Source organism: Macrosteles quadrilineatus, unplaced genomic scaffold, assembly GCF_028750875.1.
Source record: "Macrosteles quadrilineatus isolate MER2022 unplaced genomic scaffold, UCM_ALF_1.0 Scaffold_5__1_contigs__length_97177068, whole genome shotgun sequence".
In the NCBI taxonomy this organism is placed as follows: Eukaryota; Metazoa; Arthropoda; class Insecta; order Hemiptera; family Cicadellidae; genus Macrosteles; species Macrosteles quadrilineatus.
The window spans coordinates 10,406,988-10,425,920 of NW_026542598.1; the positions used below are offsets into that span (position 1 = coordinate 10,406,988).

General features: G+C 34.5%; 1 protein-coding gene across 1 annotated transcript in view; it reads left to right on the plus strand.

The window, feature by feature from the left end:
- The window catches only part of LOC128994267 (dynein axonemal heavy chain 10), a 116,076-nt gene that overhangs the window by 7,508 nt on the left and 89,635 nt on the right, over positions 1 to 18,933 (plus strand). The window contains exons 4-12 of the mRNA XM_054418681.1: positions 162 to 392; positions 1,756 to 1,965; positions 4,459 to 4,655; positions 5,694 to 5,871; positions 10,023 to 10,262; positions 10,997 to 11,187; positions 16,895 to 17,093; positions 18,133 to 18,380; positions 18,754 to 18,898. Of these exons, the coding sequence (XP_054274656.1) occupies positions 162 to 392; positions 1,756 to 1,965; positions 4,459 to 4,655; positions 5,694 to 5,871; positions 10,023 to 10,262; positions 10,997 to 11,187; positions 16,895 to 17,093; positions 18,133 to 18,380; positions 18,754 to 18,898 (1,839 nt within the window). The remainder of the gene's footprint in view (positions 1 to 161; positions 393 to 1,755; positions 1,966 to 4,458; positions 4,656 to 5,693; positions 5,872 to 10,022; positions 10,263 to 10,996; positions 11,188 to 16,894; positions 17,094 to 18,132; positions 18,381 to 18,753; positions 18,899 to 18,933) is intronic.

Here is an 18,933-nt window from a genome sequence, read left to right on the forward strand (position 1 = left end):
AGCGTGCGTGGTGTAGCCGGCAAAAGATGACTCATTGCTTGAAAAGATGCTCACTATTGCTTTGATTAATCATTTTATAGCCCCAAACACATGCTACATGTGTACATCATGTACTCAAGCTGCAGCATGAACAGATTATAATTAATTTTGGTTTGTTGTAGAAAATTATAGAAAAAGTAGTGAAAACACCGCAGTTGCATGGACATTTTGGAACCATGACCAATTATGATGTAGGCAAGAAACACCGATTTGTGTATTTCATCAGGAAAACAGCCGAAGGGATCCCTTGTCCGGACATGTTACAAGAAGCCTTCTCAGAGATGCCTGGCCACTTCCAAGTGGGCGCTACTACGAGTGATATGCTGTCCACTCTTACACTCATGATTGTCGGGGTAAGCCTGTAAAGTAACCAGATAAAAAACAAGGTTTGTTATTGTATTGAACCTAATGCATGATTAGAACGGTGTTTGATGGTTTTATGTGGGTAGTTAACAAATCAAGGCCGATTCATAAAAAAATTGTATTCCCTTAGTCTTGCTAGCCACACTTCCAATTAAGTTTAAAATTTCTTTGTTCACAAATAATGCAGAGTAAGGTAAATATTAGTACAGTGCCACTATTAAAATACCCCCGCCGCAGCAAACCTGCAGACTAAACGTTAATATATTATTTCAAAACCTAAAGCTTAAACTAGTGGCTGCATGAAAAGTTAAACAGCCTAACCTTTAAGTCTTCTTAACTTGGCCTGCGCGGCGACTGCAGTTGCAGTTTCCCGCCGTCAGATACAGCAGTAAGCAGTAAGTCAGTGTTACCATTGATTATACAGAGCTGATATACAGGGTGTCTGGTGTCTTGCAACCACATATGCGTTATATTACTTTTATAACGTTATAAAAGTAATACAACATGTGTCATATCTCATTCCGTTTTCGGTCTATCTGTATGTATGTGATTTTAACTAAAACATTCATAACTCATTAACTGCTTGAGCTACAGCGTTGAAATTCTGTAAATATGTTTATCTTATTGACCACTTTTTTGTGCTAAATACGAATAAAAGCTTTTGAACCGTTTTAAAATGGCGGATTAAAATAAATAGTTTATGCCAAATTCCATGAAAACCGTTAATTTTACAAACTATTTGCACATCATGTAAAATTTAGTAAATTTCATTTAAATTACAACGATATCTTATAAGTTTAGTTTGGACAAAGAATAACTGAAAAATTATTATTTTTTGTACTTACCTACTGTTTTCTCAATTTAAACAATGTTAAAAAGTAGTTTTATCAATTTAACATTTTGTATATTTTTAAGCCTGTACCACCCTCTGACTGGTTTCCATACCCCGCAGACCCCCTGGAAGGTTGCCTCCCCAAACTTTGTCTCTGGATCCGCCTCTGGAAAGAAGTAGACATTTAATGTATTTCACAGTTGTAGCCAGTTTCAGAATCAAAATGAAAGTAATTGTCAAGTGCATTGCAGAGTGATTTCTATCAAATATTTTTAAAGTTGTTATGCAGGCCAAACTGATAGGCCAAACTTGTTGTAAACTATATCTTTTATGTCAGATCATCCATCACAGTGACAAAACTTAAAAGTTCATATGTAATTTTAGACGGTACTCTGTGACATGCTCTATTTAGATAAAAAATAAAATAGCTACTTTTTGGTCCATATCGATTAGATGTCTACTTCAGTATTCTAAAGTCAATGGTAGAACGTTTGCCTATCTGGTTCCCTGTGGTCTGGTAGGTGTTTCAACCCCTTGTGAAGCGCCAGTTCCTAGAGCCCCACATGGAGGAGGCTGCTGAAGTAGACTTGCAGGACACAGAGCGCAAAGGTCCTCCGGTGCAAACGGTATTCAACACTCCATCAGACTACCGACAGATGGCGCTGGATATCAGGCGAGAATTGGAGCGTGAAGAAGGGTCAGCTGTGGACGACGACGATGACGGTGTCGGGGTGAGTGCAAACTATATTTGATTAGGGTGGTGATGTTGATGTTATACGTTTCTTTTGTGAGCACTGGTTAAGTTAAGGTAGCCTATATGTGTTTAGAATAAATTCCATTCCTGCTATAATAGGCACCCTATAATAGAGCTTTGCACAAGTGCTGTTTTCATTCAAACTCCACTTTTTTATACTGCCAATTATTTGCTGTCCTTCTAGACGTGATCCTTGCTGATTTGGTGATCAAGACAGTGGAGTACGTGTTTACAATCACGATAGCTTAATCTGGTCTCGAGTTCAATTTTCTGACTTGGTGTTAGATTTCTTGAGTTAGTAGGCTAGGCTCAGCTTGGCTGAAAATTGGAGCCACTAACATACCCATATAATAGTTTAATAACTCCTTATTGATTTAACAAACAAGTTTCAATGAATGAGCCTTAATAGCTTAGTGCCTTGGATTTAGATTTGTAAGAAGGTCTCCCATAGTCCCATGTGATTTGTTCTAAGACAAATCAGCACAATCACATCATACTGAAGTTTTCTTTTACTACTTTAATAATAATCTGTGGTGTTGTCTGAAGAAGTCATAATATACAGGGTGAAAATAAAGTCCGGGGATGGTTAAATATTTCAAAAATTAATAGAGATAGAGCTTTAAAACTTGCTTAACAGTTACTGGGCATTAAGATAATTTAAACACATTATTCAAAGATACGCTACCTCCTCAAGGGGACGGCCTGCATGGAGTCAGAAGAAAATTTTAAATGCAAGCATAGGTTGATATACACATCAAATTAAAGGTTTTTTTTTTCATTCAAATGCAATACCGCAAACCCGAACTCAAATTGACAACTATGTCAAAAACTACAGCTTTTCAAAGATGCATTGAATTTGCATTGCTATTATACACTACCTCCTGAGGGCGCCCACTAGAAGTTTGAAGAAACGTTGTTTTATGAAACGTAGCTTTATGTGCATATTGACCTATTCATTCGTTTGATAAACGTATGAATAGGTCGATATGCACATAAAGCTAAAGGTCTCTAATAGTAGAATTCAATGCCATAAATTTGAGCTCAAAGAACAACTGAGTAAAAAATGGCAGCCGTTCAAAGAATTCAAGAAATCTTTAAACTGCTGCCATTTTTGACTTGGTTGTCCGTTTGAGAACAGATTTTCGGCACCATATTCTACTAGTGAAGACCTTTAATTTTATGTGCATATCAACCTATGCTTACATTTAACATTTTCTTCTGACTCCTAGCGGGCCATCCCCCTGAGGAGGCAGTGTATCAGCGAATCATGTGTTAAAATGATTTTAATGTCCAGTAATTCTGCACAAAATTTTGAAGCTCTATCTTTATTACTTTTTGAAATATTTAACTGTCCCGGGACTTTTTTCCACCCTGTATATTGGTCATCTTATTTAGACTCTGTGTATGTTCAGATTGACCTGGATATGCTGCTGAGACAGAGAGAACACATGCGTGACTCGTATGTAGCTGTGATGGTGTATCCGATGACTACACTACCAGTTGGTCAGACAGTGTCTGATGCCACCATCACCACCCTGTATACTTGGTCATCTTATTTTGACACTGTGTATGTTCAGATTGACCTCGACATGCTGCTGAGACAGAGAGAACACATGCGTGACTCGTCTGTAGGTGTGATGGTGTATCCGATGACTACACTACCAGTTGGTCAGACAGTGTCTGATGCCACCATCCCCACCCTGTATGGTCATCTTATTTAGACACTGTGTATGTTCAGATTGACCTGGACATGCTGCTGAGACAGAGAGAACACATGCGTGACTCGTCTGTAGGTGTGATGGTGTATCCGATGACTACACTACCAGTTGGTCATCTTATTTTGACACTGTGTATGTTCAGATTGACCTGGACATGCTGCTGAGACAGAGAGAACACATGCGTGACTCGTCTGTAGGTGTGATGGTGTATCCGATGACTACACTACCAGTTGGTCATCTTATTTTGACACTGTGTATGTTCAGATTGACCTGGACATGCTGCTGAGACAGAGAGAACACATGCGTGACTTGTCTGTAGGTGTGATGGTGTATCCGATGACTACACTACCAGTTGGTCATCTTATTTTGACACTGTGTATGTTCAGATTTACCTGGACATGCTGCTGAGACAGAGAGAACACATGCGTGACTCGTCTGTAGGTGTGATGGTGTATCCGATGACTACACTACCAGTTGGTCATCTTATTTTGACACTGTGTATGTTCAGATTGACCTGGACATGCTGCTGAGACAGAGAGAACACATGCGTGACTCGTCTGTAGGTGTGATGGTGTATCCGATGACTACACTACCAGTTGGTCATCTTATTTTGACACTGTGTATGTTCAGATTGACCTGGACATGCTGCTGAGACAGAGAGAACACATGCGTGACTCGTCTGTAGGTGTGATGGTGTATCCGATGACTACACTACCAGTTGGTCATCTTATTTTGACACTGTGTATGTTCAGATTGACCTGGACATGCTGCTGAGACAGAGAGAACACATGCGTGACTCGTCTGTAGCTGTGATGGTGTATCCGATGACTACACTACCAGTTGGTCAGAAAGTGTCCGATGCCACCATCACCACCGTCGTCAGTGACGCAGAGGTCATCAAACAGGGACTGATGGCTGGGCTGCAGAAACTACTGGACACATGCTACTGGTAAATATTAACATGGGTAATTAGCTATGGATAGCTACTCATAAAAACAGTACAATTGAGTATTCCGTCTAGAAGTGTGATTGTGTCAATTTTGTGCTGTCTGAACATTGCGGGAGATTGTAAAACATTTCTGATAAAACTGTTAAATCTACTTAACAGTTTTATCATAAATGTTTTACAATCTCCAACAATTTTCAGGAAAGCGTTTCTGTGACTCTATTCATGTATGTATATATTTGATTTGATTTGATTTTTGGTAGAATTGGATCTTGTGTGATGAGAGAATGATAGTCTTCTTAATTCTAAAATTGTCCTTGAACATCTCACTAGAGAGTTTGTATACATCAGTCTAAATTATTCTACAAATAACAGTAGTCCAGTAAATATAGCTCCTAACAACTTGATAACCCAGATTTCTTAGTGAACCTGCAAGGAATTATCCATAAGGTATGGAACCCATTGCTGTTCTTTTGAGTTTCCCAGCAACCTTGGTGACAAACTATAAAACACACGGTCTAGTGGTAGAACGCGGTACTCCAGTCACAGGGGTCCCGGGTTCAAATTCCGCCAAATCACCGATAGATTTTATCTAGGTGATAATGCCGCAACCCCTAGATCTAGCTTAAAGTAATGTGAAAAACAACCCCAAGCTTATGCCTAGTTTCCTAAAAAAAAAGTTCAAACAAAGAACATTGGCTTTGCCTGTTGTACTACTCACGAAAACTTGCACAGAACCGGTATGGATCATAAACATTTAAACGAATGACGTTGCTGGCCCATATCATATACTGATAGCATTAACATATGATTTAGACAATTTCATTAAAGCAATGTTAAATAATGTTTATTTTCGAGCCAACAACGTCATTTGTTTATGTTTATGATCCATACCGGTTCTGTTCAAGTAATCGTGCGACTGCTACTTATGGACAAGGACATTTGAATCACGCTTACCTGTCAACTGAAGTGCTAGCTCCTGAACTGTAGATTCAGTATGTGTGTCAGTCAGCACCAAGTAATCTGTTGAACCTTTGACAGGACCATGGAGCACATAATTGGCAGTAACATGTTGACCATACCTCAGCTGCCAGAGCTGGGACCAGGCTACTCTAGTCAACAGCTGGCCGAGGATACTGACATTGTACAGACATATGAGAAGCTGGTCTCTGAGTGGGAGCAGCAGCTCATGGACTCCCTTAGAATATTTACTGCTAAGGTTAGAGGGTCCTCTTGTTATTTATAATTAACAAAGTTTTCCTCACAAAATAACATGTCTCAGTTTTTGTAAGTAATTTGCTTTTACAACAGCTTTTCTTGATTGTTTTGCCTCTGTATGACATGAGATTTTCCCTGCATTCAGTCTGTCTGTACTCCTAGAGATTGGTAGCTCCTTCAAACTTACCACTCAGAGCTTGGCCTGGGAGTATAGCCTGTGGGCAGGATCAGTTTAGTGTAATACTCTCCTTGTTTTATAACTGGATCCTAGAGGTTAAAACAGGTATATTCTTGCCATCGGGTAAAACATTTCAGAAATGAAAAAAGTAGGGATGGACGAATTTGGATTTTTTTTTAGTTTGAGACATGACGGGATTTTTTATTTCTCATAAAATGTTGAGACAGATCGAGACGGGATTTCCTTCTCGTACATAAAGGGAAATGCATGTTTGACATTTTAACCTGATTTCAAAACATATTGTTAAATACCTACTGATTTATGACAGATGACTGGTTAAATACAATAATAATAATAATAATAGGCTAGAATATTTAAAACCTTTTATTAACAAACATCAGTACAGAAATAAATAAATATTAATTAGGCCTACCTTATTAAAAATAGGAAAGATGGTGATATTAGTCAGGATATAGTTCAACTTAAAAAATATGTACCAAATTTATCAGTCTAAAACACCAGTCTTACTAGTAGTATCAAGTAACAATTTTTCAGTCTTGTGTTATTTTTAGAATGATTTAGGAGTAACTTGTTTTGGCTATGTTTACAGTAGTAAAACATGTCTCACACTGTTTTTACACTTAACAAAACTTCTCATCTGATATCAAAACCAAATATTATAAAACAATTAAAGATATTGTTATGTAAAGTTTTGTAAAGTATTGTTTACGTGTTATGTAAACATGTAAAGAATTAATTAAATAAGAACGCATTTGCAAAGGAAAAGCAACAACAACGCGATCCTGTATTGTGGGTATTGCATTGACTTGCAGGCGTTTTAAATGTTTTTTTTTATCTTGTCTTGAAAAAGTCTTGATGAAAATAAAATCTCGTCTCGTAGAACAAGATTTAAACTTCCCGAAAATTTTGAAATTATGAGACCTGTCCAACCCTAAAAAGAAGTGATTAGCGAGCTGGATTAAACCATACTTCTTGTTGTTAATCCATATTATGATAGCTTTGATGATGATGATAGGCAAGGTGAGTGGATGGATTTTTACTTGAGGACAATGACTTCTTCAGTGAAACAGTAATTTTAGTTGACTATGCAGTTGACTTCAACTGGCTTACTTAACAATTTCTAAAACCTTACAGTTTCTGTAGGAATAAAAGAAGCAATGTGTATTGTTTAGTCATCCTCAGCACCTATCTAAATAGAATATGATGTATTATTTCACAAACAGACGATCTTATATGGAATTTTTTCTTTACTGTGATACAGCACATCTTGATTTTCTGCATTATTGTGTTTCTGGATTTTCAAGACCCTCAGGAAAAGATTTCATTCTAGAAAACAAACACTAATTTGTTCCTTATCTCAATTATCACCTTAAAATGCTACCCTCAAGTCCCATTGTGTGTTACGTTGTATAGAAAACCATTGTAATATTTGTGATTATGATTTTCAAAGGTTTTTAAATCTAACTAATCCTCAACTCTGACTACCTAAACTTTTCTTCTTTATCTACTTGCCTTATCATCACAATCATAATCATCTTCATCAACATAATATTTCTCTCTCGATTTTACTATCACATTGACTTTGACTCTTGATTGGGTGAATCAATAAGAAGGAAATTGGTTTAAAAAATGATAAATACACAGAGGAAATACAGTTGGAGGTTAATGGTAATTTGTTAGATGATCCGTATATTATAGCATGTCATTTTAACCGCCATTTTATTGATACAGTTGATAATTTAGGAATATCAAAACCTCCTGTGACTGATTGTGAAAATAATCAGACTGTACCCCAAACACTTTTACTGGACCTTCATCCAACACAGACCACAGAAGTTTGTGAAATAATACGTAGTTTAAGCAATTCGAGCTCTGTTGGCTGGGATGAGGTCCCAACAAAACTTATAAAAATGTCAGAACCATTAATAGCCCCAGTTCTTAGTATAATAGTCAATCAGTGCTTCAGTACAGGTCAGTTCCCAGATAAGCTTAAATTATCTGAGGTAAAACCAATATTCAAGAAAGGAATTAAAACAGATACAACAAATTACAGACCTATTTCTATTTTAAGTAATTTTTCCAAAATATTTGAAAAAGCAATAAATTCACGCATTACCAATTTCTTAGAAAGTAATAATCTTTTTTCAAAATCACAATTCGGTTTTAGGAAAAATCAATCTACTACATCTGCATTGACTGGGTTGGTTAACATGGTCACAGAAGCATTGGAAGGGAAACAAAGTACTGCAGGAATTTTCTGTGACCTATCAAGTGCGTTCGACTGTGTTAATCACAAGATTTTAGCAAATAAACTAAAGAAAGTAGGTATTGGAGGTAAAGTCATGGAACTACTCTCAAACTACTTAAATAATAGAAAACAACGGACAGTCATTTTAAAAAGTAAGAGAAAATTTGTATCAAGATGGGAAAAGGTCATCCATGGAGTTCCCCAGGGTTCAATACTGGGACCTTTATTATTCCTGATATTTATCAATGACATTGATTCTCACATATCTGGTGATATTTTCTTATATGCTGATGACACCAACGTTATAGTTCAAAATTCAAATATTCAACAATTGGAAATCTCCATTAAACAGACTATAGAAGAACTGCAAGATTGGTTCACAAAAAACTGTTTACTAATGAATAATTCAAAAACACGTATAATGCATTTTAAAGTAAAAAATTGTAAAAATTCTGACTTTTTATCTGATAATATATTAAACTTAGCGGATACTCATAAAGTTTTAGGCATTCATGTTGATTCAAAATTAAAATGGGACGACCATATACAATTCTTAACAAAAAAGCTCAACTCTTTTCGTTTTGCATTAAGTGTAGTTAATGATACAACATCTACTGATATTGGTAAACTAGTATATTACGCCTACATGGAATCTAGACTCAGATATGGTATTGTTCTTTGGGGATCCAATTCCAAAACGAAAAAACTTCTCAATGCACAGAAATCAGTGGTGAGGACAATGGCAAAAGTTTCCAAAAGAAAAAGCTGTAGATCATTATTTAAAGAATTTGGAATTTTAACAGTAACAGGTTTATATATATTAGAAATTGTCAAGTTACTCTACAATAATCAGGACAGCTTTGATAAGTATAAATTTAACCATAACTATTTCACACGTCACTCAAACTTATTTCAATATCCACACCATAGACTTTCTCTGTATGAAAATAGTCCAAATTACATGGCAATCAAAATTTTTAACAAACTATCAAAAATCATAAGCAAAAATTCATCAAAAAATGTCTTCAAAACCTTACATAAATTATTATTGGAAAAGTCTTACTATAGCATTGAAGAATTTTTTCTTGATAGTTTTGAAGGGTAGGTTGGCCACGGTTTATGAAAGATTGCTGTAGTAGAATTAAATACAGGACAAAAGCCTATATCCTGTTCTGATACAGACCAGACTGGTATTTAGTCTTGTAATTTGAGCTTAGTTTTAGGAATTTACAGATAAATTTTTTCTTTTTGTTCAGTATTACTATTATATTTTTAAAGTGTTAATAATTGTAATTAGTTTTATCAAAAATATAACAGTTTAGTATTAGTTTTATAAATATTGACAAAACTCCTATCTATGTACATTGTACTCCAAAAGATGTTATGAGTTAATAAAGAATTTGAATTTGAATTTAATCATACAGTTCCAACTACAATTAAAAAAATCGAATGAAAAACTTGTTGTGTTGGCTGTTGTTCTAAAAAGTTGCACACAGTTAGTTTTTACACAACTCAGTACATACGCAGAAGCTTCTGCACTTTTCGTTTATATTTTATATTGGTATTTTCCCTCTCCCGTAACAAGTAAATTATGTCATATTTTGTCAAATTAAAATAATTCACTGTTTTTAAATATTTTTTGTACTATGTCATTTGTTAGTAGCTTATGCTTATGAACAATAAAAACGTTTCAATTTTTCTCCAGAAACCAGAAGACGAAGGACCGATAGCTGAGTACACATACTGGCATGAGCGAGAGATAGGTCTGGGTGTGTTGGTGGAACAGTTGAAGAACACCAAGGTAGTGGCTGTGGTGAACGTCCTCAACGCTGCCAAGTCTGACAAAGGTGCCGAGTTTGGGGAGATCAGAGGCGATGTGCTGCGGTCTTACATTGAGGCTAGGGACAACGATAAGTTCCTCTATACAGTGCTGCGTTACTTCAAGGTAGATATTTCCTACAAGTATGATAAATAAGTTTGGCTGTTGGGAACTCATGTACAGAACACAGTTGGTGCTGTCTTTGTAGTAGTCATCTATAACGTGCTTGCTGTTATTAGATCTAGACAGTGATCTACAGTACAGCTTTATTATGGGTGTACAAGTGAAGAAAAATAGTAACACGAGTCACGTTATTAAAACTACGAAATGACGAGGTTGACATAAAATTCTGCCGGGCATGCGTTTAGGAGGAGCAATGGTAAACTGGGAGAAGGTATCAGCGTGTTTTTTCTGGGTTTCTGAAAGAGTGAAAGGGTGATGGAATGATCTTGGCAACCAATAAGATTTTTTTAAATATTATTTGATATAACATCACATATCAGGTGATGTGTCTCAGAAGGCTCAAACAAAAACAAAAATTTGATTTTACGATCAATTTTTCACATACCTACACATTCTACGTACTACAATATAGAAAAAATAACTTATTAATAAAAATAAACACGCCTGCCTTAAAAATAAGGTTGCCAATGACACAGAAAAATATACACTTAAAATATTTAAGGATTATAACAGCTATAAGACTGTTTAAAATTGTGTTTTATAGTTCTTTAGTGAAAGGTAAAACACCAGACAGATGCCATCAAGAATTTAAAGAGAAAAAAACAAGAATGTCCTATCTCCTGTATTTATTTTAAAACTCTTACATCGCCTACTAATTAAGTTGTGTTGCCCATCAGATCCTGACAGAGTCTGATGACTTTGAGGAGATGGCCGAGTGTCTTCCTGGCCTGTTTGAAGGCCTCCAGATGATATGGATACTATCAAGGTACTACAGCAATGACAACGCCATGGTCCCGCTGCTTCAGAGAATCAAGTTTGTGCTCTGTCAACAAGTCACCGATACCCTGGATGTTGGGACGCTCTTCAAGTATGTCCGTAGATTAAAATACTATTCAGCCGGTCATGTAATTTAAATTCTTGACCACTTCTAGGTGTCTCAATTGTTATCCTAGAACACTAGGAACTAGCTCACAACTGTTTTTAGACATTACGTCAGGCTATGGCCAGAGGGTCACAACATTATCATGCAGCTAATGTATGTTATCGGCGATTGGCGGGATCAGGGACTGAAGGCTTGCTCTCCACCAACTTGGAACAGCTCGTTCCCCAATGTACCGGTGTCAAAACTGTAATACTTTACTTTGAAATGGTGACCATACGACAGTATGTATTCTAAACCAAGTATGAATGGATATGAGTGTAGAATGAGTGATGATCTTATTGATCTTGTAGTCTTGTTAGTGACTAAGACCGGCATTATCTCTTGGTTTAATTCCAAAACATGAAATTTTCTGATATTTACTGCTACAAATTACAAAATTCCCTCCCCTATGATATTTTTGTGAAGAATAACGCTGTAAGTATACTGGCTTTGGTATGCAGACTTAAATCCCATCATAGTGTACATTTCATAATCACTTCACAGTTTTGGTAAATAAGGGGATAGTTAATAAAGTAATATCATCTGATAAATAAAGTACACAATTTATTTCCAGAACAGCTAGTATAGGTACCTATGCCTTTAAAAAACTATATTAAACTTATTCTTTCAAACATGATTTATAAAGACTTCTCCCTTCTACGAGTAGTTTAAAATTCCCCAACTCATTCAGCAATGGGCTTTTTAGCTTCTCCTGTATACCTTCGGATCACCAAAATCCTGCAGCAGCATAATAAAGATGTTTATCAATAGCGAAGAAAGCTAAAAAAGATGCAGGATAACAGTTAAAATTATATTGCTATATGTTTTCCCAATTTTTTTTTATCTGTTGCAATAAATGAATTTTCAAAATCATCAAAAAATTTACTATTTAAGTTCATTACATTTAAGTATGGATGATTGGGTACACAATTTGGAAACGTATTGATAAAATGATTTAAATACAGCACACACATTATATGTTAAAAAATTTACAGGATTTTTTAAAAGAAATTATTAAAGGGATAGAACAGGGGTCTTCAAACTTTTTTACTCAAGGGCCCCATTGACAGTTTTTGGTGGAAAGGCCGGACCGTTAACATTTCAGTGTAGAAAATAGCCCCACTCCAAATAATCCACAGAGTGGTAGTTTTCTAATTAGGAGCTCAGCAAAGAAGTTTGAATATTTCTTGCTGATTTTTTGTTCCTTTGACTAACTAAAATTCTTTACGTTTTTGTACAAATGACGCTGTGACCAAACAAAATTTGACCTACCTCACATAGTTTTTTATTGATATATAAATAGTGTGTGTCATAATTTAACTTTATTATAACATAATTAATTAGGCTTCAAATAGAGAAAAAGTTCATATAAATTAATTTAACATTATATTTACCATGATATTAGTATTTGTTTTATAATGGAAGTTTTTAAGTAGGAAAAATGAAAACACAGGATGACATAACACCAAATATTTTCAATGTACTTTACTTGATTGAACATTCAATTGTAATAACGATAAGAATAATTGACAATGTGTTTGTAGGAGTGTTCAGCTAAAATTAACAGTAACAGTAGAATAATTTTTGGGGATAATTTTGTAATTGGCACTTTAATGTCAGCTAAATCATGATTAAAGTTTTTTCTTTTAGTCCTGTTTTCAATTCTAGGGTTCACTTAGCTCAGAAGATCTGTATGCCTATAAGATAGCTCGATAACTAGGTACAAGTTTACAGCTAATTTTCTCTTATTAAAAAAAAACCTAGGTGTACTATACACATATTTAAACAGGGTATCTTTTGTCTATATCCTCAATGATTGGGTTCTTTTGATAGTGTTTTTGAAAGTATGTTTTATGACTTGATCTTGATGTACTGTGTTAACTTACTGTTAACAGTAATCCAGGATTTATTTTAAAAAACCCCGTGCTGTTAAAGTCGTTCTTACTGCTGTGTAGATGTATCAGCATAGCACGAAGCTGAAAAATATCAATTCAATTATATAAAAGTGTTTTACTGTAAAAATACAAAATATCTAATAAATTATTTTCTTCAGTTATACAATTTAACTAGCATGTTTGAGTAATTGTGGACAAATTCAATTCTCTTCATACACTTTTGGCTCTTATCCATTTTGAGCAACTTTGAAAGAACAATTTCATTAAAGGAACTTACATTGTATTTGGTCTTCTTTTGCATGCATGATACAGGTTTGCATACATTCTCGAAAGCAATATTCTCAAGCTAGAAACAAACATAGAAAATTCAATTACTGTATGTTGTTGATGTTAACTATATAACATAATTTGTAAGATATAAATTGTAGAGAGACTTACTTTTTACTTTTTTTCATAACCATATCAAACACGACAAACACATTTCAAAGATATTAGTTCTGGTATTTTCGTTTTGTGTAGCCTCAATAACAACAAAAATCTGGAGGTACTGCTGACTGCATACAATGGGCTCATTTATCCCCATTTAGCAAACACCGTTCCTATTTGGGGACATGAGTGTCAGCAAACTATAAAGTTTTGTTCAAACTAAAAAAAAGAATAGCTGTGAGAATTATTTTTTCTCTGCAAAAGTGTAAATCCTGCTGTGAATATTTTGCCAATTCAAAATTTTTGACCTTTCCATCATCACCTTTAAGAATATGTTAGGGAAATTCTTAAATCCCTAACATTTATAAAACAAGGATTTTCTCAATTTGACTTTACAGTAAAAAACACCACTGCGAAACCTGCACACACTACCAATCCCTAAACATTATACAGTTTTTTTTTTTTTTTTTTTTTTTTTTTTTTTTAAGACTTAGACACTTACAGTACAATGGCATTAAACTTTTCAACTCACTTCCACTTTCTCTTATGCTAGAATCAAACCTTTTAAAATTTAAAAACTTATAAAATCTTCACATCAGCTCTAGGAATGCTATTGTAAATATTAATTTATAAGATTCTACTATTATTTATAAGTACCATGTAAGCCATTTTGTAAATCTCTGTTGAAATTTGTAAGTCTCATGTAAGGCATGTTTTATAATAAAGTTATGACTTGGCTAATGCAACCCGTTTTATTAGTTCTGACAGAAAAAAATGGATTTGATTTGTATCTGGATGCCTAAAAATCCTTTTTTTTTAATAAAACACACTCTTTTACTCAATAAAAAACCATTAAAAATGTAATTTAATGTGTAACTTCTAGAAAAAAGTGTATTTAATGTGTTAACTTCTATAAAAAAGTGAATAATAAAAAAAAAAACTTAATACTTGATTAATACTTGGTTTACTTGATATGCGATAGAATGCTAACATGGGAAATACAAATTACATAAAAATACCTTCTTTCCTTGAACTGGAATATACCATTTATACTTTGTAAAAGTTTTAATATCGATTATTCATAGTAATGAGTGTAGCTGATGAGTCGTAGATGAATAAAATTGTGGATGATGCAAACTTCACCTAATATGCCTGGGACCTAACCAACATTGACTTTAAACTTAAAATATATAGCGAAGCTTTAGTACAGTTTTATGTGATAATAAAACCTTTAAATGAAGTTTAAAAACCTTTTAACTTTGTTTCACACATTTCTATTTACCAAACAAATAATATGTGAAAGAGTATGATTAGGCCTACTAAATAAAACAAATAAAAAAAACACTGATAAACTCATTGGTTGTAATTGTAATCACTGACTCATCGGTGGTCAGTGAAGTAAACATCGGCGGCTACTCTACAGTCTGCCCGCGAGATGAAGGGCCGCCTCGCACCTAACATCTTGGTGTTCGTTAATCCTTTTGTAGAAGCGAGAGTCTATTGTACATGTTTTATTAATACTGTAATTACAGGATTTTTAAGGTTATTGATTTGATATTTACTTGTTGAACACTCTCAAAATTGTGGATGATCTGTGAAGGGGGTAAGGGGGTATTTTCCTTGGTGATGAGATTGTTATATCAACATATAGAAAGAAAGATAGCACTAAACTCATCGAGAGTGGAAATGTATATACGCAATATAAAAACTAATCTTAAAATAAAGTGTACATACCTCTAAAGTTATAGAATGAGCAGTGAAGATTAAAAACGCTATACAAACTAAGTTATCAATGTTTAAGCTTAGAAATGTATATCCAAATGCGTCTGAAAATGTTTCACTGTAGTAATTGACATAATATCTAAAAACCACCAGGAAGCATCCCATAAAAAGGGGAAATGTCAGTTTAGATGATATGCAACGCAGTAATCGACTAACGTGCAAATATGCGCTGTAGATTATTGTAACATCAATGTCAAAAGTCTCAGACCTAACGGCCTCTCTGAAGGTACCAAATGTAAAACTAATGCTGTAATATATTGTACTAAATATCAATATTGGTCTGTAAGAAACACACTCTAACTGTATCATGGACACATAGGTAACCATTTTAGACGAATGTTCAAACAGATATGTTATTAAGATTGAATGTAAATGTAGTCCAACAAAGATAGTACTAAGTATCATGTAGAATTGCTTTGACTTTGTTTTGTTGAAATTTAAATTAACTATATTCAATATTTCATCCACTTCACTGTAGTTTCTGTTGACAATTTTGAGAATTCTAGACAGTGTGAAACTAACTACTAATTGAATAGAGAATGTTAAAAACCATGTGAGTATTATTCCGATCACAATATCCGAGTGATCGGAGCAATATAAGCCGTAGTCTATCATTGTGATGGACACCCATGTAAATACTAACATTGAGGCAACTCCTTTTGTAGCCGTGAGTACTTTAGAGGGAATTTCCAAAACCTGTATAGTCTCGAAATTGCCTAGCAAAATGTTTAAAATTAAATAAAGTTTGAAGTTTTTGTAAAATTCTGCCATCACTGGACAAACGCTTGTTTCCACTACTTTAACTTCCAGAGATAATTGTTTTCCTGATGGAGTATTTAGGTGTTTGTTTAATACAATTGGTGTAGCTCAACCATAGCTACTTAAGTAAATAACACCCATTTTGTTATTATGCAGCATTTTCTTTCAAGCATAATTTCCTTTGATAACTAATAGTATTAGGTGAAATTATGTAAGACGTAAGTGGGACTGTTTTCAATTAGAACCATTTACAAAACCGATGATAATGTAAGTAGGTAAAGGTATTGTCCTCCTGTTTCTTTTGTATATCTGTTTTTCTCTTGGCCTTAATAACAAATAAAATAAAAATCATCTTTATTTCATAATATGATGATACAGTAGAACCTCTTTATCCGAACTAATTGGGACCAGGGGTAGTTCGGACTATTGAACAGTTCGGATTACATAACATATTGTTGCTTTTACATAACAATAGCTAAAACATGGCTAAAATTGATCAACATTATTTTGGGGAATGTGAAAAAATGTTTTATAAAGTAAAATACAGTGTTTATTTAATACAGTAGTAAACATGGTGAATAAACAGTACTGTAAATTAAATACAGTATACAATAAAGAACTGCAGTACTGTGTATAGAGTACAGCAATGAGGGGTTCGGATTAGTGGACGTTCGGATTACGGGGGTTCGGATTAAAGAGGTTCTACTGTAATACTATTTGTAATATGAAACATAATATGAAACAATCTGATAACTCAATGACTAAGGATTTACAAGTCGTGTATTTTACAGACAGCCTCTAGGTCTGGTGATGACCAGGACTAACGGAGCAGTTCAACTGTTGCACCAGTGGAAGTCTTCGTACTTGGAGACTAGGATGAAGATTGAGGCTTCTGCCAAGAGCCACAGATGGGAGTTTGACAAACGCAAGCTCTTCTCAGAGACCGACTACATGGCTTTGGTGGCTAAGGACTTGAACACTGCGGCAAACGTAATCAAACTTAACATTTACTATTTGTATAGAAGTAACAATTTTTTTAATGTACTGTATAAGATTAACTTTATTATTTCTTGAACAATTGTGTTGCTTCACTTTAGTGTGTGAGAAAGAGAAATTAGATCTTTAGCACACACACAAAAATATGAAGGGTTAGGACTATTTTTCTTTAAAAGCGTAGATTCTTACATTTAAATTGCCTCTGGTGTAGAAACTAGGAAAATAATTGAATTTAATTTAGGAGCCAGTGCAATGCCTAAAGAGTGTTACTTTAAAAAAATGTCAAAAGCTTGTTTGTGTTTATTCTCTCTTTTTTAATTATTCAAATTAAACATAGAGTATACATTATGAGCTCCATTTGTTTGAAATGATCCTGAAAGCACAAGATGTTTTTCCAAAGAAATTGAAATTTAGTAACGACGCATAGCATAATGTCTTTAGAGGCTTATAGTACCGAAACAGATTTTGTTGTTACATAATAAATTGTTTTTTCAACTCTCTCAAGTATTGTTAACATATTTTTGTGCATACCATTTGATCCTGATTCTTGTGTTAAAAAATAATACTTGTGTGACGTCGTAACTTGACAGGAGACGGGACTAGTGAAAATAAAATTAAAAACTACATAATTAGTTAATACCACGGGCTGCACGGACCGGGATAGAGGTGTAACGGTTGCTGGACCAGAACAGACTGAAGTAGTGGTTAGATACACGGGTATAGCGTGGTCGCGGCAGCCAATGGGAATTTATTAAAAATCACCTGATATGACGTCACAGACGTGGCGTGATATGGTGTGATGTACACACACACTAACACACATTTACGTTTTATACAAATCTGGTTTCCTACAAGAAACGCTGTTTTACAAATATTGAATACATAAAATCATCAAATATACTACAACTTATTTTGGTGAATTTTTTAAACAACCAATGACTGTTTCACACAATGTACATTGGTGTGAAACTATATTTATCTTATTTCACATACAGTTTTAGTTTTGTTTATTTGAATGGTTGGTTTTCCGCAGGTGATCCAAGAGTTCTACAACATCTTTGGGCCAGAGCTCAAGTCCATCATCAGTGACCCTGGCCAGATAGATGCTGTGGTCAAGCGGGTCGAGGCTCTCACACTACCCATAGAGGAGGCAGATTTCAACATCTTCTCTCCAGAGTTCAAGGAACATTGGGACGCCATCATGAATGGTTTTAACCAAGAAGTAGTTTCATTGGAAAACGAAGCCAAGTATTTCATCAACGATTCGTTCACTTTGCTAAGGTCTGTTTAATGTGTTCTGAGTGTCTCTTTGCATATTTGTGTAATTTGGAATATTAATGGTGATTTCTCAATAGTATGTCTTGAGACGCTTCAGTATTGGTATTGGATTGTCACATTGTGCAAACAATTCATTCAACACTTTCAGTGTTCTCGTGTTGTAATAAATATTTGTTGATGTTTTAATAATCATGCTATTGGTAATATGTGCTACCTGCTTTTCGTTTTGATGGCAAGTGTATAAACTTACATGTTCTAGTTTTAAAACTTAGAACAGGTGCTAATTTTAGGTTCTTTCCTCCCCAAGCTCTGAAATAAAGGTTGGTAGATGAAAAGAAATGTGTCAGACAAGACACCTGAATATTTTGAATTGCAGATCATCTGAAGAAGCGCTCGACATACTACTGAAATTCAAACATATCAAGACCAGACAAGCAATCCAAAAGCAGCTCATGAAGAAATTTGATCCAATTTTAGAACAGTTTACCAAGGAAGTGGCTACAGTTGAAAGAGTATTTACTGTAAGTAGAAAGTTGAGATAGTAGATATTGTAAAT